General features: G+C 37.4%; 3 protein-coding genes across 3 annotated transcripts; all 3 read right to left on the bottom strand.

Moving 5' to 3' along the window:
- Positions 1-297: 297 nt before the first annotated feature.
- Positions 298-7,375, bottom strand: LOC141613002 (la-related protein 6C). Its single transcript, XM_074431745.1, has 14 exons — positions 5,816-7,375; positions 5,473-5,567; positions 5,313-5,384; positions 5,161-5,240; positions 5,011-5,089; positions 4,883-4,930; positions 4,725-4,793; positions 4,526-4,642; positions 4,178-4,434; positions 2,527-2,585; positions 1,765-2,375; positions 879-917; positions 680-796; positions 298-588 (listed from the first exon to the last, which is right to left on the bottom strand). The coding sequence occupies exons 1-14, from the start codon at positions 6,201-6,203 to the stop codon at positions 331-333; spliced, it is 2,289 nt and encodes a 762-aa protein (XP_074287846.1). The 5' UTR covers positions 6,204-7,375; the 3' UTR covers positions 298-330.
- LOC141613001 (transcription factor HHO3-like) lies at positions 7,376-8,549 on the bottom strand. The gene is made up of 4 exons (XM_074431744.1): positions 8,348-8,549; positions 7,792-8,229; positions 7,606-7,682; positions 7,376-7,513 (listed from the first exon to the last, which is right to left on the bottom strand). Exons 1-4 carry the CDS (start codon positions 8,547-8,549, stop codon positions 7,376-7,378), a joined length of 855 nt encoding a protein of 284 aa, XP_074287845.1.
- Positions 8,550-10,595: 2,046 nt separating this feature from the next.
- On the bottom strand, positions 10,596-15,768 carry LOC141611254 (pentatricopeptide repeat-containing protein At2g15820, chloroplastic). The gene is made up of 4 exons (XM_074429754.1): positions 15,184-15,768; positions 11,813-13,798; positions 11,161-11,266; positions 10,596-11,069 (listed from the first exon to the last, which is right to left on the bottom strand). The coding sequence occupies exons 1-2, from the start codon at positions 15,556-15,558 to the stop codon at positions 11,927-11,929; spliced, it is 2,247 nt and encodes a 748-aa protein (XP_074285855.1). The 5' UTR covers positions 15,559-15,768; the 3' UTR covers positions 10,596-11,069; positions 11,161-11,266; positions 11,813-11,926.
- Positions 15,769-17,425: the final 1,657 nt, after the last annotated feature.

Genomic DNA, 17,425 nt, shown 5'->3' with positions numbered 1-17,425 from the left:
CACAGTAGTGTACTACCATATATATGGGAACTTTGTTTTGAGGTTAAGGATATGGAAAATGAAAGGGCGTCACCGGGTGACACCAAATTTGGGCGCCACCCTCTCACATGAGGTGAGTGCGGGCCCCTTCAATAAAGAATGCTTGTGAGAGGGTGGCACCCAATTTGGGCGTCACCCGGTGGCGCCCTATCACTATCCGAAGGATATAACTTCAAACAAATAGATGAATATTTTCTCGAAACCATAGAACCGAATTTGAACCGTCTCCGAAGCATAGAAAAAAATGAAAAAAAAAAAAAAAAAAAGGCGGGCCAAAGTAAGGAAGAATGGCTAGTGAGTGGCGTGCGAGGAAATAGGCGAGGTGGTGAGAGGCTTTCCGCGTCCCATGGTGAAACCTTTCGAACCATCAGGCATTCTCGGTGCCTTGTTTATCAGTTTGGGGGATACATTACACTGCAAATGAAAAGGGCTTCCTGGCATCTTTGTAGCTGTTGGTGATACCAGTATGCCGCGACCACTATGGCTTTTTTTTAGTTTCTCCCCTACGCGTATTGACATCTTTCTCGAGCCACCACTATCCTCGTCTCCCTGTCAAAAGTATTTCAAAATGGCATCACAGATTAAACAGTTCAGTTAGCTGTGAATACACGCGGCTAATTCAATTAATACTCCTACTTACAGTCTTGTCACTGAAAAATTCTGCAACATTTGGCTGTGAAGCTTCTTCTGGACATTCTTCTTCTTCATCAGTGAGAATATCGAAGTCTGATTTTCTACCTTTCAAGACGGACTTTGGCTGAAATGTCGAGATTAAGAGTAAATAACAATTACAGTTTAACAGTAAGGGTAAAAATGATAAGATGATCAAATTTAATTACCGTGCGTCTGAGCATCACCCTTACTCGCATCCCTTTTCTCTAATTGTTTTAATTGAATATTTATATTTTTATATTGACAACTTCTAATTTTTTTTTTTTTTTTGGCAACGATATAGAAAGATTCTTTACACAGTGCCTATCTGATTCGCCGAATCGGTCTTTATTCTTACATTATCTGTAAAGGAAATTAAACTAAGGATGTGGTTAGTAAAAAGAAAAGACTTCTTTAGGGGACGATCTGAGCTTGGCAATTGAGCGAAAACTTCTTTTCTCTTCTTTGTCAATTGAGCTTTAGGGGAGTACCTGCAACAAGACACACTTACGCCACGAGGACGTAGAAATTTACGGGAGAAAGACCTACTTACGCAGGAAGTAGATACATTGTGTCTCGGAGATTCGTTCCCATGCATGGCTATGCTTTTTCTTGGAGTTATTAATTCTCCTTTTCTCATTCACTTGCCGATTTGAGGGGTACCTGCTAAGTCTACGTGTAGTCGAGGCACGTGAAACTTTACCAACAAAAGATAAGTTGTCACAAACTGAGGACGACCTGAAAAAAGAAACAACTCATATTCATTTGAATCCTTGAGAGCAATTAGAGTTGTTGGTAGCTGAAGATAAGTTGTCACAAACTGAGGACGACCTCGAGCTTACGCCACCTAAAGAGGACTCCCTGGAAAAAAATGCCATGACTTTCATTGATACCGCCTAAAGGAGAAGACCTGTCTTCATTCACCACCTTCGTCTTAAATTTCCGCTTTTTTGAACGTCTCCTCCTCTTCTTTATCTTATCATGGTCTCTTATTTTTCCTCCCTCCTTGATAACCTCAATGTTAAGGATCCAAATTGACATAATTGACATATCTCTTTTATGGTAATAGCTCACCGTACTACCTTGAAGGATTTTTTGATAAGCTTGTTCGGAGATTCTTAGTCGCGAATTTCCTCCATTCTTTCTTGAGAACTCAAGAACCAAGTTGTTAGGGATATGCTCATTTTCATCCATTTTAGCGTCATTGTGATTGTGTTCCAACTCCATGTTTGGAGAAGCATTTTCTTCTAAATTTACAGGAAGGACATTTTCAAAATTGCAAATATCCTTGACAATGGAGTCAGAAAATGGAGTAACGCACGAGCCACAAGAAGACCCATCCTTATCGTTAACCGAAGTGTCCCCAATATTATCAACATCAGGGATAGGTCTTTTACTTTCCCTAGCCACCTCACATAGCAACTGCTCGTCAAAACTTCTTTTACTGTTATGATTAATAGCCCGTACATTCTTGACAACATTTAGTTCTCTAAGGATATCTTTATTCTTAGGTTCAAGCATTGAAGCAGTTTCTAGATCAGTTTGCGCTTCCAGGAGCATATTAGTCTTCATACAAGCTATAGCTCTACGAAATAGAGCTTTAGCATTTTTTGGAAAAGACGACAAAACCAAGGAGCAGAAGTTTATAGCCGCCTCATACTCATGGAGCTTATTAGCGCAAGCCGCTAGAATTTGGATTTAAAGTAACTGTTAATCGTAATACAGATTCAACGTCATAGTCCTCCATCGATTCCAGAACCAAGCATAAAAGTCGACATGCCATTTCATAGCAGCCGCCAGCAGAGTCAAACATATTTTGCTTAAAAAAGTCGTTACCCCTCTCCTTAAGAAATTGAACTTTAATCAAATGGGTTCCTTCCGTTGGTAAGAAGGAACTAAAAAGTAACCAATCCTCCTATTTAAACTCACCATTTCTATGTGCAATAACAAAGTGCTTTTTCATCTCTAGTCAAACAACTTTGAATTTTGTGTTGAGAAAATTATGTACTTTTTCATCTCTAGTCTCTACTACATAATTAACTGCTTATAAGACCATCTAAAATTTTTAATTTTAGATCTCCTTATTTTTTAGCTTAAAAGCTATGGAGTACAATTATAAAGAGAAGTGAGTTGTTATCTCGATTCTAATAACAGCAACTTTAGAATATGGCTTTATTTTTATTATCTAATAACAACTACTAATTTTAGTTAAAAAACCAAGTCATTGAAATAAGAAACTCATGGCTCTAAGATGAATATTTGTGTGAAGGTGTTACGCGAAAAAGGTATGTCTGAGGCCGTACATTGAGATCGGGGATGGCGTAATCGGAAGGCAGACACACGAGAGCTTGCCAGAGGTGAAGACTGAAGAGCAAAGTATAGACGTGGGAATGGTGTCGGTTTCTTTGATATTCATTCATGTATAAGTAATATATTTCTTATATTATATATTTTTCAAAAAAAAATATATATTTCTTGTATAGTGGGCTGTTAATTATTGGGTTGGTCTCATGGTAAGAGACCCCCTTATACAGCAATTTGTGATATTCAAATTAGAAAGTATGGCCTTAAAAGTAGGGATGGGCAAAATTATACGATATGGTTTTGTTATATGTATCCGATACGCTATGCGAATTTAATTATACGGATTCCGGATATCCGATACGAATTTTCGGATATCCGATATGGTTCTTTAAAAACCGTATCGGATAAGGATCGGCAAAATATGAAACCGGATATACGGTATCCGATACGGTTGCCTTTTTTCTAGAATAAAATATTAAAATATATACATAAATCACAAAATATCAAATATGTTGATGATTAAACCTTATTAGTATTAAACTTTATAAGTTATTTACTCTTATAACTTTTTAAAATACTTTTAAATTACTAATTAAACCAACAATCGCACATAGGAAAGAAAAAAGAAATATTAAATTACATAAGTGAGGTTGAAAAACGGATACTGGATATACGGTTTCCGTATATACGGAAAAACATTATCGTATAAGGATACTAAAAAAGAAGATTTAAAAAACCCAAAACCGTATCGGATATCCGATTTTGCTCACCCCTACTTAAAAGATTATGAGCACAAAATTGAAGTGAACATAAACAAGGACTAAAATTATCCGTTATCAAATATATTTAGTTCTATTATTTCTATAGTCCCAACCTTTAAACTTTTTGTATATAACTAAAATATATGGAGTATCATACTACTCCCTCCGTCTTATTCAATATAGTTATCTATTGTTCTCTTATGTGAGGGAGAATTCAAACATAGATAATTATTCATTTGGACGGACGCAGTAGTTTACTACCATATATATGGGAACTTTGTTTTGAGGTTAAGGATATAACTTAAAACAAATAGATGAATATTTTCTCGAAACCATAGAACCGAATTTGAACTGTCTCCGAAGTATAGAAAAAAAATGAAAAAAAAAAAAAAAAAAGGCGCGCCAAAGTAAGGAAGAATGGCTAGTGAGTGGCGTGCGAGGAAATAGGCGAGGTGGTGAGAGGCTTTCCGCGTCCCATGGTGAAGCCTTTCGAACCATCAGGCATTCTCGGTGCCTTGTTTATCAGTTTGGGGGATACATTACACTGCAAATGAAAAGGGCTTCCAGGCATCTTTGTAGTTGTTGGTGATACCAGTATGCCGCGACCACTATGGCTTTTTTTTAGTTTCTCCCCTACGCGTATTGACATCTTTCTCGATCCACCACTATCCTCGTCTCCCTGTCAAAAGTATTTCAAAATGGCATCACAGATTAAACAGTTCAGTTAGCTGTCAATACACGCGGCTAATTCAATTAATACTCCTACTTACAGTCTTATCACTGAAAAATTCTGCAACATTTGGCTGTGAAGCTTCTTCTGGACATTCTTCTTCTTCATCAGTTAGAATGTCGAAGTCTGATTTTCTACCTTTCAAGACGGACTTTGGCTGAAATGTCGAGATTACGAGTAAATAACAATTACAGTTGAACAGTAAGGGTAAAAATGATATTATGATCAAATTTAATTACCGTGCGTCTCAGCAACACCCTTACTCGCATCCCTTTTCTCCAGTCCCTTTGGTCATTCAATGCTTCAGCCTGATGGTATACCGTATACATCTGTCAATTCAGTATACAATACACCGTATCCAATGAATGAAAACAGAAGTCGGTTTTAAGATGTATACCGCTCTTTCTGCAATGTCTGGATTCTCATACTCAACCAGCGCATGAACCTGTCACATTTCTTACACGAATTATATTATCTTGTGATCGGTGTTTAAAATACAGTGTCGTTGAGTTAATACTTGTCTACCTTGTTACTAATGATGACTTCAGTTTTGGAACGACAAGGACTTTGTTCTGGTGGATGACATAGTCTGATAGCCTTGACACTGTCCAATAACGTTCAACTGTGAAAACATCGAATGGAAATAAGAGAAACGGGACTGGCACAGAGTATTACCTGCCAACAACACTAAATATTTTCTGGAGATTCTGGTACGAGTGATCCTCAGGCAGATTCTCGACTATTACAGTACGACCCTGTAATGCAATTAAGTCACTGGTCAGTCAGTCCGTTTGATACAGCAGACGAGATTAATAAACGACTTGTACCTGTAATTCTTCTTTGTAAATTTCAGTAAATGGCCTTCTTCTTTTCACTTTCTTGTTATCCTTACTCACCACCTTGGAAGTCGAACCTCACAAGTCAGAATAAAACAAACTAAGAACATCGAAAGCCAAAGTCAAAATGAAATAGCGCCACCATACTCACTAGTTTGGTAGACGAACGTAGAGCTTGAACAAGCAAAGAGTGATCAGTCACCATGACCTTAATTTTCTTCATTGATGCAATGACCGAAATAGGAACTATCAGAAAAAATCACCCGAAAAAAAAAAAAACATAACTTAGCATTCACGCATTAAAAAAAAAATGAAACAGCGCCACCAGACAGTCTTTCACATGGACAATGTACGCCCTGTACAAATCCGTCTTCATTGTACAGGACGTACATTGTACACGTGAAAGACAATGTACGCCCTGTACAAATCCGTCTTCATTGTACAGGGCGTACATTGTACATGTGAGAGTGTGATACCGAGAAAAGGGATCATACCATAACCCTGAGGATCTTTACTAACATGTTTAGCCATAGTATCATTAGCCAACAAGCTCAAGTCACTAAACAAGTACTCAACCTGTTTAACAATCTTAAGTTGGACAATATGGAAATTCGGAGGAAAGGAATGAGCCGACAACAAGGGAGACGAGGAGGACGGGGAGGAAGGGGAAGGCGACGAAGGGGGAGAAAGGTGATGAGGATATTGATCAGTCCCATAAAACCAATCAGGAGGATTAGTAGACACCCCATCATAATAAAAATACATAGAATTCTGAGAAAGAAGACGGTGAGACGTCGGTATGAATTCCGGGGCATCTGCATTCAACTGTAATCCCCCTGATTTACTTCTCCTTATTTCTTCTCCACCATTTTTGTCACCCATTTCTTATTTCCTAAATTTTTTTAATATTTTTTTTTGAATTAATTTATGAGTTTTGTAAAATGCATCATCATCTAATCATCTAATTAGTTGCATCTTAAGCAATTCCTTAAACTTTTTCTGTGTCATTAACATTTTCTTAACTGTTTTTCCAACTTTCCCTCCTTTTTCTTCTCCTTACCTCTCATTTCCCTTTTTCCTCCCTTTTTTTCTAACTTCCAAATTTTCCTAATCATTTTCCCAATTTTTTTTAAAATTCCCTAATTTGTTATTCTTCAAAAGAATCGATTTTTATTACAATAAAAATTAAATTATCTCGTATACAAGACTATCACTAGGAAGTTTTGTGTCGTCGACACATCAAGGTCAAGTTCAACTTTAATACGAAATGATCTTAACTCGTATATATCAGGCCTACATATAGGGCTAATATCAAGTTTGAGAATGTATAGGCAAATTTTAATTTGTCTCGTATTATGACCCTAACTTGAACATGTATTCATTTGATCCGTATCACGGAAATAATGGTTAAAGTAACTTGAACATGTATTCAAAACTTATACATCCATCATATTCACTCACATGTTTCTCATCATAACAGGTATTGTAGTATTACATGGGCCTTTCTCTTTCAATGTCCTCAATTATTAATATTCCTGAGAGCGATTTGTTTGTCATTTAGTTGGTCTCTCTTCAGACGGGTATATCTGTGTTAAGCTTAAAACGGGTCAAATTGTATCCCATTTAGATAGATGATGACAAGAATTTATGTTACTGTAATGATTGAACAAGTTCCGACATGACACTATGACAGTTGTATGAGGTGGAATATCGAGGATGTGAATGGAGTAAAAGGAGCGTCAGTCGGGATACAATATCGAGCATGACTCAGGAATGAGGACCAGAGAGGGATCAGGTTATCAATTTGAGGTGATACACATATACACAGACAGTAATAGACTAGCGAGTGTAGCAACAACCAGACAATTAGATTCCTGGTACCGACATATGATTAATTCGCCTACTACCTCTGGTTCCCGGCTGGATCTGGGATTATGCCGTTACTAATTGAAAGAAAAACGAGAAACAAAAGACTCGGAAGATAGAGAACACTACTACTGCGGCAAAATTGCAGGGTGATTGGACCGCATTGCATCTTTTATGTAACCGTCTGTCTAATAGTTTTCAGATTTCCCGTCATCTTCGTCCTCCATGCTATCACCAGCTGTTGTGGAGACAGTCAACTGAAGTGGACCCTCAGGCGACATTGCAGCTGACTTGGTGGGTATTCGACGAGTATGAAGCCTGTATTTCTGTGTGAAAAAATGCAGGATTTTAGACTTATGTTTCTTGTTATATATATAAGCCAATTTCAAACATAATCTGACTTCGGAAACAAACCCACTTGCAAATGACTCTTCACTTCATCATTAGTAAGACCGTCTACTCGCATCAGCTCCCGTATTTGTTTAGGTGTGGCCACTGCAACAATATAGACATCAGAATTCCCGTAACATAAGCAAAGCGCCTTTCATTGCTCCTACTGTTATACCAGCATGAATAATGCAAAGACAGAAGTTTGATTAACTACCTTGGGCTCCACCAAGATGCGTCAAGGCATCAACAAATCTGCGGTGCAATTCACCAGACCAACACCTCCTCTGCTTGCGACCTTTAGCCTCGCTTTGTTCATCCTTTGAATGCTTGATCATTTTCGGGGCCACTAAAGAAAGCCCACCCACACCCTTATCCGATCCTGCCTTATATCTACCCAAAGAAAGCGTGTCGCGTTTTTTGGGTGGGATTCGGGAGGGTGTGGAAGTCGAAGGCAAATCATCAGCATTCCACAGCTGAACTGAGCTCATCCAAGTCTTCTTGTCCTTCCCATCATCTACCTTTTGTATGATTTCCGTGTTTTCGACACTTGAATCTTTCTTCAAGGGAATAAACTCTTCCAACACTACTGGTTGACAATGACAATCATCTCTTCCTGTATACCGCAATGCTTCTTTCTTTAGTGTTTTGATTGCTGCACCAAAATCATTTATTTACGCTTACTTTTGACAAAAAGCACCAAAAACACAGAAACGTAAAAAAATGACTGAGACACCCAGATAAGAAAAACGAAAGGAAGAAAGGAGACAAACCATCATTCAAGAGAAGAATGGAAAGCGGGAATTGGCTACCAAAGACTTGAATATACGACAACTCGGTTTCTAACCGGGTGATAAACTCCTTGACCTTGTCATGTCTAAGGGAAACATCATTGATCAAAGAAACATGTTTAAGAAAGCCATGAATGGTTTCGGGTTTCATGTCGAAACTAAACTCAGGACATATCAAACCCATGTTGTTGTTGTTGTTGATGATGATATCTTGTGTTTTAAGAAGAAATTACTCAGAAAATCATGTGAAAGGGAGAAAAAGAGAGAGAAATAAGGGAAAGTGAAGAGTATGCATTAGTCAAGATTCTGTTTTGTTCAACATTCTCCATTTTTCACACTATTTACTGTTTCGTGTTTTTTTTTTTTTCGTATTCCAAACATCTCAACAACGTCATGTAAGGCGGTCCGGATTCTCTTCATTTTCTTGAAAACATGGACCTCCATTTCTTATACTTTTGTCATTTAGGCGATTATTTTTAGTAGAAGCAGACGTATAAGCAGATTATAGATTATAGATTTTGTTGTCGTGTTTAAATATTATAGTTCACCTAACAGAAGCGTTAAAATTGTGATAAATCAGTTTTTTTAGATCTATAAATTGTTCTATTTATTTGTAAAATTTGGAGTAACTAATAAGGACTGTAATTTCGACCAGTAGGTAGATTATATATCCGATGTACTACCACAAATTGTATAGTTTCTTAGCATTATAATAAAGTTTTTGAGTCATGTTTTGAAAATCATGAGTCTTACTATAAAGTTTCTGTTTTCATTCACTTAAACATTAACCTCAAAAAATTACAATAAAACTCAAAAAACATTACATATAAGCTTACTTAAATTTAAGTTTTGACGGAAAAATATTAAAATCTAACTTATAAACTTTAACAAGCTCATAGAAATACACATATACTTAAAAACAAATAAAGATTGAGGTAATAAGCTCAGAAAAAAATATATATATTCTCAAAAACAAATAAAGTCTAAATTAGTACATCCAATGCATGTTTTTTTTTCCAATTTCGATTATTGATATAATAGTTACTTACGCCGTAGTCCACATTCAATGAATCAAAACCAATAGTACATGTTACTGAAGAGGTCATAGTCTAGTAATTAAGACGAAAATACTATAAACGACAGTTACGTGTTCGAATCATGGCATTATAGGCATGAACTTTCATGTTTGCAAGTTGAGTAATAATTTTTTTTTTTTGTACATCAAGAGTGAATTGATAGATCTAAACAAAAAAGGCTAGGAAGTATTGCAAGGGAAGCAATGAACGTGTAGAAGAGGAATGTAAAGATACATTTGGAGATTATTAGGTGTACTATATTTGAATATTAGATGCCTCCCTTTGAAGCTAAATTTGGTAAAAAGTAACCAATCATTCAAAGACAAGCTAAAGAATCTCTTTTTCATAAGCACAATGCTCTCATGATGCACGTTAATAATATAAAGTATTTATTAATAAAATGAGCATTTACATCAACTGGTAAGGGGTTGTTCTAGCTTAACCAGATATTGCGTGTTCGAGCCCTGGAAACGCGGCAAACTCATGAAGGAGAGCTTTACCGCCCCAGTGGTCCTATCCGACTCGAATCCGAACTAAACCGGATGGTTTATACCAAAAAAAATGATAGTATATGTTTTTGAATCTTTCATTACATAGTTTTTATAGAAAAATCGTAAAATGGAATCATTAGAATAAGTGAGGGAATATACTGAGCATGCTTCCTCCACTCATTCACTGTAGTAAACAGAATCTCTGTTGTTATTTTTCAAAAACTTGTTGCACATTTTATAGTGTTTTGAGTAAGCATGGGAAGTGCATACATGTAGAATTGACTGTTTCTTAATTGGATGTCCTAATTACACTACCATTTTTAGGCCACCATCCTTTTCTTCACTGCCCACTTCAGAGTTTAGGGTATAGACTTTACATCACCCTACTAATTCTATTTCCTTGACACAAATTTTGATTTAAGACGGGCACAGTTTTATAGTTAAAACGGGTCAAATATTAGTACCACTTGCATAGATGAGACAAGAGAGTAAATATCGAGCGAATAACAAAAGTTTATCCCCATCTATCTAAATAGTGTAGTCCTTGATCTATTTTAGTTATAAAACGGATATCTCAGTCTTAAGGGAGACTAGCTGCTATCCTTAATCCTTCCTAGAAACCATGGCAAGTTAATACAAGTACTAAAAGGGATATGTGAGAAATTCTCGAGAATTATCTGGTGTACCGCATCATCATACTAAAAGGGATTTTACCCAAATAAATGTCTGACATTGGTTAGGGTGTATAATGACATGGTACAACGGGTGTTTCTAAGAACTTTCCAAAGGGGTTGCAAATAGAAAAAAATAAAATAGAGTTGCATATACCCAAATAGATGCCCTTGACATTTTGGCACAGCATCTTGCACGTGCTCTCTAAGTTTAGTACCGTATCAATTTAGTATAGGAGAATTATTTGCTCTCCTCTAATGACGTAGCAGAATCTGGGAATCTAATCAAAGGGGGTAATGCAATAATGTGAAGGTGTGTCTGTTGTTTAATTTCGCCGCTGCTTTGTCTGGCGGGACTAAACCGTGGAACCGTGGATACTTTGGCCTACCCATCGGAAGCTTTGTGTTTGGGTTCGGACAGTAGCCCAAGTTTGGTTCCGAGTTCCGACCACCAGAAAGTTCAAAACTGAACAAAAGGACAAAGATGGGTGTTTTTGAGTCAAAACAAAGAAGAAAAGAAACAAGAACAGCTAGTAGGTCTGAAAAGAATAAGTCACCTATGTTACAGTTGCTGGTGAGCTGCATCAAAGGCGTCCTATGTGCCCCAAGACGGAAATGAGGAATCTGTGTTGTATGCAACTTTATCCTTTTAACGGAATGAACCTTGAATACAAACACAACAGCACTGTCAGTCATCCGCGGTTCAGGTTAAAACTATAAGCCGAGTTTAAGAGCATGATTTATGAAATGAGCATAGAAAACAGTACAAGCACCGAGGATATTAGTACTTTGTATCAACTAACAGAGTCAGAACACCACCTTATTCTCACTGTCTGAGTAGCAACTAAAGTGAACATAAAAAGCCTAATGATATCCGGATTCCAGCATGCAAGCTAGGTCTATGAAATCCACCATATAAAGCTGGCCATATTTCTTATCGCTAACCCTACATACTCAGTTTGATACTGGTTCAAAAGCCCTTTTTTGTATTTCCTTCCACAAGTCCAAGACACAGATGGAAAAATAATACTCAAAAATCATAATACAGTACATAGTGAAGTTATGCTGATTGTTCATCCCTATACATGGTTAAAAAGACTACATCTTGGAACTCCTGACAATCAATTACGTATAGTTTCTATATTTTTCATACAGGTGTTAAACGATCCCTAAACTATCCTACACTGATAACAGCAAGTCAGGAAGTACCTTGCATTAGCAGTGTTGAACGCTTGGAAGTAGCATTAGCAATGACGAAGTCCATTATTTGTGTAAATGTGTAACAACCGTACATAGTTTGATATTAAGATCCAATTCAAGCAATTACAAACCATCATTGCTGTAAATGCCGGAAGAATCTGGTTCCTCACCATAATCAGAATACGATTCACTACTAAGCTGGATATCCAAACGCTGATTATCAGCATCAAGGATATCTCGTAAGTCATCTAAGATATATGGCTCAATCAGTCTCCAGAAGGAAATTGAATTGCTTTCTAGAAACCCCACCCAAAATACCTTCCCCTTCTGCTTTACCCTGAATTCCAATGACTTTGATTTCAATGCTTTCAAGACTCTCTCAACGTCATCTTTATTACCCTGTAATTTCAACAAGATATCTCCAGTAGCTGTTCTGTAACCATTATACATGAACCAGTAAGCAAGAACACGAGGTGTCAACCATCGATGAATCAAAGTTGGAATGCTTCGTCTACCATTTGACCAAAACTGATCAGCATAGAAACTGAAAAACGCATGTGGGACTGTCAAAAACTTTGAAGGAATATTCTCACCATCATCTCTTGAAGAATCTGAAGGTTGCAACCACTCGTGGTACTTGTTATAGATATGTCTTTTCAGGACAGAATGCATAGCACTATTGTCTTTGAACTCAAAACGTAGAAAAGGTTTCTTTTTGTCCTCCGCATACTCAATTTGCAAGCCACCGAGCAGCAAACCCACTAAAATCTCTCTTTGTGCTGGTGTAAGTTTCAAGATTACAGATTTCTGAACAACCTTTTTGTTATACGTAGGAACTGACTCCAGCTTCTCCAACAAAAATGGCTCTGCCTCATAGTTATTCTCGCGCATGAAGCCATATAATTTTTTAGCCTTCTCATGATCTCCACAGAATAGGTATCCGTCCAAAAGGACATTACAAGACCTGGCGCTCACACCAATAGCTTCTTCGTTCTCGACCATCTGGCTGAATATGCTTTCCGCCTTTACAATATTGCCAGTTTGTACTAATGATTCCAGGTAGATACTATACACAGTTCGATTGGGGCGGCATCTCTGACGGCACTCAAAGAAGGTCGACTCCACTTTATCGTGTAACCTTAATTTGAAGTACATATTTAACAAATCCAAAAAACTTGAGATAAGAGGCTGCAGACCACTCTTAATGAGCTCTTCCATAAGTGCTTCTGCAAGCTCCACCTCTTGAGCACTGCACATAATCTCGATGATCGTATGGTATGCCACGACATTGACCTGTTCCAATTTCTTCTGCATTTCTCTAAAAATGTTCAACGACCTTTCAAAATCCCCAACCTTAGCATGGACTTGCATTTTGTATACATATGCTTGATAGGGTAAGTCACCGTCACACTTGAGAAGCTTGCCCCAAGTCATCTCTGCTTCGACCAAATCACCTTCCTTAGAGCAAGCCCTCAAAATGGATAATAGAATGTCTGCACTCTCCTTAAAACCCTGTTGATGCATCTCTTTTCGGAGATATAACATTCGCTCTTTGTCAATGGAGTCCTGATAACTATGAAGCCAAAGGAGACCACCATAAATATCCTTGTGTACCTCTAATCCACATGTAACTACATTATGGAAAATAAACTCGGCCTGTTTAAGATACTGCTTAGCAGAGTTAGCAGGTTTGTCAATAATAGCCCTGAATAGACTATTCTGCAGGCTAAGCCGAGGCCGGTAAGCTCCTAAATGAATCATTTGGCTGTAAATTTCACATGCTTGCTGAAGGTAGTCGCCGTCTGGGACACTTAGATAAGCAACAATTAAAATGTGGAAAGTAGATTCACTTGGCACTCGTCCCTGATTGATAATGTCATCAAAAATCTCTCGGCATTTAGCAACCTTTCTCTCCCTACCAATGTAATCAGCAAGCTTAGTAGCTAGAGCAAAATCAAATCGAAACCAGGGTCGTTGGGTCATCCACTTGTAAACCTGCACAGTAAATCAGAAGAATTGCTATCATTGCAGAATTCTAGCAAATAAAGAAGAAATGTTGAGGACCATTCAATATACTAATACATCTCTTCGCGTAAAAGTCTTTTGGATTTGAAAGCTAAATTATACAAAGACTAAACATACCAAAACCATGTAAAAAATCATCTCATCCAGACATTATCGTGAGGCTCAATCAATGGCTTAGTATCTAAGACTTCGTGCAATCGTGCATTCAGTTTAGTAGCCAAAGTACGAAGAACCATTGCTGTCCAGTTTTAGTCAAATGGGCACTCAAAGAAAGTGCTAAAGGAAGCATCTTTCTCCAACCCCCCATCACAATAATCAAATAAGTCTGAAATCTGAATTAAGGATGAGCAGCAATAATACTCGAGAAATTTTTATGTGCATTACCACGTCATTGTACACCTAACCAACGAGAAAATTGAAATTTACCAATCTTTCCCATTACAATTACAAATAATAATAAAGGGAGCATCTTTCTCCAACCCCACACAATTTTCAAATACACCAGAAATTAAGGTTTAGGAGCATTAACAAATCAGAATCTAATCTAAAAGTATAAATAAAACGGAAGCATTCCATTCTCATTGGATATGATGTACGATGACATGATACACCGGCTTAAGAAACAATACCGAGAAAGGAAGCATCTTTCCCCAACCCCATGTCACAACAATCAAATAAATCAGTAATTAAAGATTAGGAGCAATAATATTGGAGAAATTCTCATGTACAGTACCATGTCATTGTAAAACCCAACCAACTAGAACAATAAACCAGAATCTAATTAGAAACAAAACGGAAGCATTCCATTCTCATAGGATAGGGTGTACGATAACATTATACACCGGCTCAAAAAATAATACTCAACCCCATGTCATAACAATCAAATCAAATAAGTCAGTAATTAAGGATGAGCAGCAATAACACTGGAGGTACTCTTATGACAGTACCACGTCATTGTACACCCAAACAACGAGAATAATAAACAGAAGCATCCCATTTTCATTGGATAATGGGTACGATTACATGCTACCCCTAAAAAATACTCCCTATGTCCCGGACATTCCTAAAATAGAAAGGACAACAATCGATTAAGATTTGAGACGTCCAAAATGGAATAGGACAACAAATGACTGGGACGGAGGGAATAATCAAACAAGTCAGAATTAAGGATAAGGGGCAATAATACAGTTGTGTACCACGCCATTCTACACCCAACCAACGAGAATAATACTCCCTCCATCCCCGTCAATAACTCATTGAGACACCCAAAAGGACGACAAATAACCGGGACAGAGAAGTAAAACATAAAACAAAAACGATAACATGATACACCGGGTATAATTCAGAAGCAATACCGAAAAAGCAGCTTCATTATGACGAATACGCAAACAATGAACAGCAATATAAGTAGCATCAACTTGACGCATCCACTTCTTATGAGCAGTAAGAAGTCGAAAAATGGTTGGCGATTTATGAGACGGTAATTCTTTACAAAGCCAAGCAAGTTTAGAACGTCTCCAATTCTCAGGCAATTCTTCAAGTTCCTTAACATTCATCTCTAAATCAGGTGTTTTGAATTGCAGCTTTCGCATTTCGAAAGATTCTTGCAGTTCATTCCTGTATCCGACTGTGTTGTCACCTGTGCAACGCAGGGATGTTGAGGAATTGGGTTTTGAAGGAGTGAAGCTGAGAAGAGAGAGGAATGGTGAAAGTTGGGTTAGTGCCTGCATTTTTACTGATACTGTTTCACTGTTTGGAGGGGTGGGTATTGCCGTTGAGGGGTGGATGATTAAGGATTTAAAGGGGGTTTCTCACTTTCTCTATCTTCACAAGAGGGGACAATCGGGTCGGGTTTGGGTGGGGTCGGACCAGGTTATATCGGGTTAGCATACTTTTTTAGTCGAGTCGTTATCGGATCAAGTTTGGATTAGGCCATTATTAGGTCTACTAATTTTATCGCATTACTTTAAATTTCGATCGTTAAAATTAGTTTTCAACTCTTATTTGGTTTAGTTACTTTATTATTAAGTCAAACATATCAAAGTAATCAAACTAAACAATAAATCGCTTTCATTTCGACCAATATTAAGCTTAATAACTGTCGGGTAATCAATTTAATCGGGTCAATATCGGATCGGGTTCGGATCACTGATCATCGGACCGTGTCAGGTTAAGGGTCGTCATCGGGTCAACCGGGACTGCCCGTCTTTGAGTCATTTCGGTTTGCAGGAATTCAGGTCAGGTTGATTCATTTTAGGTTCCGCTTATGATCAGGTGGGTTGTTACTAGTTATTTGGGGAAACCGGTGACTATGCAATACATAAAACATTTGGCCGGGTCAAATTCGAAACCTCCGCTTGGGTGCATGTCGAGTATGAATCGGGTTAATTCGAGACGGGCTAGCTTTGTCAAATGTACTTTAAACCGAACCCACCCCTGAGAAATGTGAATGTGCTCAATTCTTAGCTTCCTAGAAGTAATAATCAATCTTTTTAGGGTTATTTCATAACAATAATCCGTCCTATTGATGGTCTGCAATAATCACTCCATCCTATCAATAATCTCAATTAAATCCAACATAAGCATCATACCTTTTAATAACGAACCAGCTGATATTTTTTTATGTTTATGTGTATCAAATAAACTAAGTACATGATTCATTACTTGAAAATATTACACATAAACATCACATATACCAGCTAGGTTGTCAAAAAACTATCAAATATTCAAACATAAACTTAAAAAAATATCAGCTGGTTCGTTATTAGAAGGTATGGTGCTTATGTTGGATTTAATTGGGATTATTGATGGGATGGAGTGATTATTGCAGACCACCAATAAGATGGATTATTGTTATGAAATAACCCATCTTTTTAAGGTTAGTTGCTTATTTTATAGGTTCCCCATTTCCTCAACTACATTTATCAAGCTCAACTGATCAACATATCGTTGGTAATTTCTGCATAATTCAGGAAGATTAATCTCTTACTCAAGTAAGGTAATACAGAATTTTGATACTTTGTAGTTTATATGTATTCACAAAATCTCATTGAAGACGACACGTATCCGTCACAAATGACCCAAATAGAGGAGAGAGGGAAGCACATGGGGGTGCCCCACCTTGTCCCCCTATCCGTTTTGTGAGTGGCATTACCCGTCACTTGCTCCAATGCTCCGACCCGTCTTCAGCAAGACTAACTGATGTGTATTTTGTATGTGATTTATTGATTTGGGTCATGTTTGTTGTGTTGCATTTGAGTTTGATGAACATTGATGTCGATTTGTAGTCGAGTTCTAAACATTGTTGTGTAGCTTTGTTTAAACCCCAATTTTATTTGATCAAAAAAATGGCAAAAGAAGAATCATCTGAAGCTATAATTATACAGGAAAGAGTAGAGTTCTTGGTTTATCATAAACTAGCTCTAATGTTATCCAAAATCCAACTAAAAGAACTGCCCGTTTTCTTAAACCGTCTTTAAATAATTAAATCTCAATGCATTACTACCCCGCTTCCAAAGATTCAATCTTTTTCATCGTCGTGGAGACCCAATGTTCTCTTTATTTCTAGTTCAATTCCTCTTAAAGGATGGGAAACAT

Source organism: Silene latifolia, chromosome 11 (genome assembly GCF_048544455.1).
Source record: "Silene latifolia isolate original U9 population chromosome 11, ASM4854445v1, whole genome shotgun sequence".
Taxonomy (NCBI): Eukaryota; Viridiplantae; Streptophyta; class Magnoliopsida; order Caryophyllales; family Caryophyllaceae; genus Silene; species Silene latifolia.
The sequence above is the reverse complement of the archived record's forward strand: the minus strand, read 5'-3'. Positions and strand labels throughout refer to the sequence as shown.